Consider the following 5,996-nt stretch of genomic DNA (forward strand, 5'->3'; position numbering starts at 1 on the left):
AAAAACTTTCGTAGGCATTTCAAATACCGACAAAATTATCTACAGAAACAACATACCGTGGATAAATTTCTCGTTAGAGATTCGCATTCCATCCACGCATTTGCGGGCGACTTCCACTTTCGATGGAATAACAACAGATTGCTCGCGCCAAAATATATATATATATATATATATACATACATACATATACCTCCCATCTTCATCAAGAAGTACAATGGTAACCTTGATTTCAAGTTTTGAGTTTAAAATTAATATTTTTCTTTTTGCTAGAAATATGCTAGTGATGTCTGTGTATTATTTTTTAGCGATGAAAATGAAGTTTTTTTCTAACCCGGGGCGCAACGTTTAACTACACTAATAAGCTAAATAGGAGATGTGTCCTCGGTTTTTTTATTTCTTTCTTTCTTTCTTTCTTTTTACCTCCCCATTACTTTTATTAACACCAAGGAAAGCAGAAATTCACAAAAACCAAGAGAGTGACGAACAGACCTCACATTTCAAACTCCAATGGATCATCAGTGGCATACATCCGAGTGTTAGTCTCATTTTCTGCAATCTTCAATTACAGAACAGCCACATTGTTGCAACACTAGAAAAATCAGTGGCATACATCCGAGTGTTGTTACAGTGGGGGGAAAAACGAATCTTGATTTCTCCAATAATCTAGAAAGTTTAGTAAGAATTATGATTCCAAGAAGAGGGATGAAAACTCACAATTTCTTGTGTCCAGCATTAAAACTATGCCAAAATCTTCACTTCATATCCCTGTCTACCAAAACTTGAGTTACTACTACATTTTACACTATACTCGAGCCCTCAGCGACGCCAGAGGCGGCCTTGCTGCCGTTGTTCTTGCATTCGCCTGTATCATCATTTAATTCAAATCAAAATGCCATACAAATAAGATTGTGCACGCTCAATTTAGATCTCACATTGGTATCTCAGCTTCTCAGCATAGAATTTCACACATTCATCAAAAATAAAATTAAACAGACAACAATGCAAAGTACCTCTGATAATCTTTAGAACGTTCAAGGAACTCTTTTCCTAAATCCTTTCTTTCATAAGATGCCAAAACTGTTCTGATGTCAGATGGACTATTGCGAGCAACATCTGTGTGAAAACCAAAATAGCAGGATGCATTTTATACAATGCTAAAATGAATAACAATTATGATGATGATCGAAATAAGGTAATAGCCTGGGGATTTACTCCAGGCGCAGAGTGTGAACTTCTATAAATGGAAGAACCCAAAGTATACAAGAGTCTCTGCACTTCATAAAATAAACCCAGTTTATTCAGTTTCAGCGAGGGTTATAATATTTTTGCCTCCGGCTGTAATACTTCAAGAAAAATGTTAATACATTGTATGCAATGAAATCCGAGAATATAACTGTTTCAATTCCACGAGGACAACAATCAAATGGACCATAACATGTGCTTGCAGAAAGGAAATTCAACTTACACTCAAGAAACGGAATAAGATCCAAAAGTGCTGTATCCAGAGGTACATCACCCGTTTCATCGATCTTGAATGGCTTAATCGGGACACAATTTTCTGGCTGAAGGCTATTTTCAAATGCATGACCACTCACATAGATGATTTTCCCTGGATCTCTATTAAGTTTTGAAAGATCCTGCAAACAATAACATACATTAAACACAGCTTTCCAATTCACAAAGGCACATGAAAAATAACACAAAAATTCATACACAGCAGTGAAATTGAGAATAGCAAAAGGCTTAGAAGGCATGCCAGAATTACCATATTTCATTAAAGGAAGCAAGCATTTTGAGAAGTAGCAGCACAGAAACTATACAAATTACAAAATGGTAGAAAAGCAGCTGATATGATCCATGGGGATCACGAAGCTTCACTTACCTTTCCAGACACCATTGATTTTGCAAAATCCACAATGATAGACAGCTTTTCACAAAATTTCAGCTAATGAATTGGACATGCTGAATGGAAGCCTCCACTGTGTCCAAATATCTGCCCTAACTCCAGTGGATTTCTGCTCTTATCCTGTAATTCCTAGACCACTTAACAGCATGTCATTGGTATATCTATATCATTTTCATTAAGACTCTATCCCAGAACCCAGCCCACCCATGAACTAGTGCCACGGACTAGAGCATCACTTCCTTTTCCCCCTTCTTTCTTCAAGGCTTCAGTTTATATCTAAACCTTATGAACCTAAGATAGAATTTCAAATTTTGATTCCAAATTCATCCTTAGGGTGTGGTTTTGGCATTGCAGTTCAAGATTGCAACAGCAGTTGCTAGGTGTGGTTAGCCCAAGCATCCTTAATTATAATTAGGCCAACAATTCTAAACCCCATGATCTGTATTTGCATTCCAAATCACCATTTCAAGCATTCTTTTAAAACATCCACAAACTTGCAGCTTCACATCTAGGATATGAAACTTTAATCAGCAACAACAACTAACATCCATGGCTTCGGAATCATTTAGACATGAGAGTTTCTGGTTTAGAGAAAGTTAAGCAGCATAGCAGTGAATTGTAACCAGCTAAACAAATCCATGTTACAAACTGTTTGGTAAAGATCAATTTTTACTGTAGCTCACAAATAAAGTATAATTGAAAGGACTTAGAAGCGATGCAAATTCTGTTTGTAAGAAACCTCTACATGTCACCCGCATCAAATTGATGAAGAACAATGCAGAACTAAGAAACACATGCCAAGGAAAATGGAATGACAAAAGTCACAAAACATGCTGACAAATAAAAATATATATTTTGAGAAATGAATTTGTAACATGATTACAGAATTTTATCAAACTGATTCAGTTTTGCAGATAAGCAACTGACAAAAGTCACAAAATATGCTGACAAAAAAAAAAAAAATTGAGATCATTTTGTAACATGATTACAGAATTTTATTATACTGATTCACTTTTGCAGATAAACAACTCCAATTCATTCAACTGAACGTTCTAAAGAATGGTCATGAACTCCAATATAGCAAAATTCATGAACTCTAGTATACCAAAATTAAATCTAATGCTTATACACAATTAAGCAAGCAAGAACATAACCAGAACCAAACAGTATTTCCAGATGGAGGACCTCTAATGCCATCACCAGGCCACAAGCAGAGAAGAAATTTTGACTTTCAAAAAGAGAGAAACAGTAAAGGAAACAGACAATCATGTACAAGCAGCAATTGCCAGAGTAAAAATGAGAACAATTGCAAAACCTGGAAAACATCATCATCCTTAAATGAAATGCATCTCAAAGATAACATAAACTACAAAAGGCATGTAAAAGAAAATATGACATACTCTATAATGCTTGCCATCCTGATACTTGGTAGCACTCCTTGATAGCCTGTACCTGATAAAGTGGTTTGTATCCAACCTTTCAACAACAGGATCGACATACTGCAGAAACCCAAAACAGAAAATTCATAATCACAGTGCAACATGGATTATAAAGATTATCCAAAATGGGAGAAAATGAATCTCCATTACCATACTTAGCTGATCCGAATACACCACAATTTCATAGAACCGTCCAAGGTGTTGCAAGAAATCATCTACTCCCGGTCGTTTGAATGTTCGCCAGCCCCTGTCACGCTTCACACAGAGGAACAGAGAATATTATCATTACAGTTTCACTGGATAAAAAGCTTACGTGCATATAAAAGTAAAAATTAGACTGCAAGCATGGATAATTTTCTACAGTGAACATACAGAGACCAGAATGGCGTAGGGAATGTCCCATCCTAAATTGTTTACTTACCAGAACAGAAATGTCAAATGACTGTAATATAATCATGCATACAAGATGTAAAGTTATTGAGCAAAATCTTAAGATATGTTTGACAATACATAATTCCAGCTGAGGCCTTACCTTCCAATCACTATAAATTATTGTCTCGTTAAGATCTAAAACGAGAGTAAAAACATGCTGCTCAGCAGGATGCAAATCAGGAAGAAGTTTATCTGAGGTTGGTTCAGTAAAACCCTGCATAAAGCATATTGAGTTCATGGTTTATAAAGGAAAACATGAAGCCAAGATGTAAAGGAACACATATAACAATATTTGCACTCACTTTGACATGTTCTTCCAGTAGCTTCCTCAGATCCAAGTAAAGTTCCACCGCTTTAGCAGGAACTGGAATATCGTAGGCAGACAAATGAAATTAGTCCAAAGCAAATGATATCACTAGTGAGAGTATCTGCCACCTTGCATTAAAACAGGCATGAAAGAATCACTGAAACAGCCTGACAACATGCAAAAACCTAAGTACCAAAAAAGCAGCATTCTGTCCATGGCTAGTCCTGACTTGTTTATTTCAACATTCTAGAGGTATAGCATGTTTCAGCAATTAATTGGCATGTCTTAATAACACGAAAGGAAAAGAAAAAAAATCCAATAACAAGTAATTTAAGAGAATCCATCTTAAAATCTCAAATTACAGACCGGGGGAGGAAATTAAGAGCTTTTGATGAAAAACAATTTGGCAGAGAGAAGTGGAGTGTCATTAACACTTGATGGGGTGATTATAAAACCAACCTTTGGAAGTCAACAGAGCATTGAACTTAATACAATGGTAGCTAAAATCCTATTGAAGATGCAAAAAAAATCTTAGGACATGCAGATGAAAAGGGGGGCAAAAATAGACTGTTTATGTAATAATAATAATAACAAGAAGAAGAGAAACAATTGGAGGAAGGAGCAAACCTGTCATCACTGTGGAGTACAGCAAACCTTGATACTTCTGAGCAGAAAAATATCAAAATCTGTTTATTTCTCATTCCTTGGAAAAGGTAGGTGCAAACATAAAATCAACTCAACTATATGCCTACAAGCAAATTTAATACTAAGATACCTCAACATTGGAAGCGTCATTACTAGGAGTATAGTTTACTGATTCTCGCAATGTTTTCGTCTTCTCCTCCACTTCATGCAAACTGTAGGCTGAAACATCACCCAAAAACGTAGAATTGTATTTATTTTATTTTTTCCCGTATTCCCAAGTTCAAACACTCAAATATACATACTAGCAGGAGGGCTTTTAGTATATATAATTCAAAACAAACCGTAAGAAGCGTATCCAGCAAAAGCAGTGGCTCCAGTGAGAGCGCCAATAATTCCATACTTGAAAAAGTTCCATGCCTTATTCTCCCGAATCCCCGCAGCCTGCGCCGGAGCTGCCTCCGCCGCCTCCGCCGCCGCCGCAGATTGATCGGGTATAGTTGATTGAGAATAGATGATGGGTTTTTTATTTGAACAAAAGAATCTGCGATTAGGTTTATTGTTTCTTGATATGATTGATAAAATGCGAGATCGAACTACTGAGGAAGCCATATATAATTTTTATTTTTATTTTTTTTGCTTTTGTTTTTGGGTTCGCTGGGTTTAAATAGGGTTTAGTGTCTGCCTGGAATGTTGTAGAGAGACACAGTTGGGAAGGGGAAATAGGTGCTTGGCTGGTTGTTTCATTTCAAGTTTTTAGAGGATCTGTTTGGACGACGGTGTATCGTGCCACTACTCAGAATCTAGAATGTAGAGATTAGAAACTGCCCTGTTTGGTAACCGACTTTAGACTCGAGGAAGTGTTAACCTGTTTTTCAATTGTTTTTCTTTTTTTTTCAAAGTATTAATTTAATACTTTAGTTTTTAAATGTTTTTTAATACACTGATATTTAAAAAATAGAAAAAAATATTTTAATAAATTTTATTTAAATTTTTTTAATACACTGATATTAAAAAAATAGAAAAAAATATTTTAAAAAAATATTTTAATAAATTTTATTTAAAAAACATTTTATACTATATTAATAGACAGAGGTTATTATATAATGATGGATTTATCCATTACAATTTTTTCTATTTTTATTTTTATTTTTTTTATTATTCAATTGCCTGTTTTGAAAATATCATAAATAAGTTAGTGGGGATGGTACTTTCAATTTTCATTCCTTTTCTTATTTATTAATGTGAATTTTTAGCCTAGTTTATATTT

General features: G+C 35.0%; 1 protein-coding gene across 3 annotated transcripts; it reads right to left on the reverse strand.

Moving 5' to 3' along the window:
* Positions 1-477: 477 nt before the first annotated feature.
* On the reverse strand, positions 478-5,520 carry LOC105115435 (mitochondrial import inner membrane translocase subunit TIM50-like). Of its 3 annotated transcripts, XM_011012317.1 has the most exons (10): positions 5,071-5,512; positions 4,860-4,948; positions 4,712-4,748; positions 4,080-4,141; positions 3,878-3,991; positions 3,496-3,600; positions 3,307-3,405; positions 1,466-1,637; positions 1,011-1,113; positions 478-862 (listed from the first exon to the last, which is right to left on the reverse strand). In XM_011012317.1, exons 1-10 carry the CDS (start codon positions 5,336-5,338, stop codon positions 817-819), a joined length of 1,095 nt encoding a protein of 364 aa, XP_011010619.1. In that variant the 5' UTR covers positions 5,339-5,512; the 3' UTR covers positions 478-816. The 3 variants fall into 3 exon arrangements, with proteins under 3 accessions (XP_011010619.1, XP_011010618.1, XP_011010617.1); XM_011012316.1 differs by lacking the exon at positions 478-862 and having other exon boundaries at positions 1,011-1,637; positions 4,712-4,745; positions 5,071-5,520; XM_011012315.1 differs by lacking the exon at positions 478-862 and having other exon boundaries at positions 1,011-1,637; positions 5,071-5,518.
* Between the last annotated feature and the right edge of the window lie 476 nt (positions 5,521-5,996).

Source organism: Populus euphratica, unplaced genomic scaffold (assembly GCF_000495115.2).
Source record: "Populus euphratica unplaced genomic scaffold, PopEup_1.0 scaffold697.1, whole genome shotgun sequence".
Taxonomy (NCBI): domain Eukaryota; kingdom Viridiplantae; phylum Streptophyta; class Magnoliopsida; order Malpighiales; family Salicaceae; genus Populus; species Populus euphratica.

Coding starts and splice junctions, on each gene's coding strand:
- LOC105115435 (XM_011012315.1), bottom strand. CDS start 5,338: ATGGCTTCCTCAGTAGTTCGATCTCGCATTTTATCAATCATATCAAGA. Junction 3,992..4,079: donor TACTGGAAGAACATGTCAAA/GTGAGTGCAAAT, acceptor TGCTTTATGCAG/GGTTTTACTGAACCAACCTC. Junction 1,638..3,306: donor AGGATGGCAAGCATTATAGA/GTATGTCATATT, acceptor TATTGTTTGCAG/GATCTTTCAAAACTTAATAG.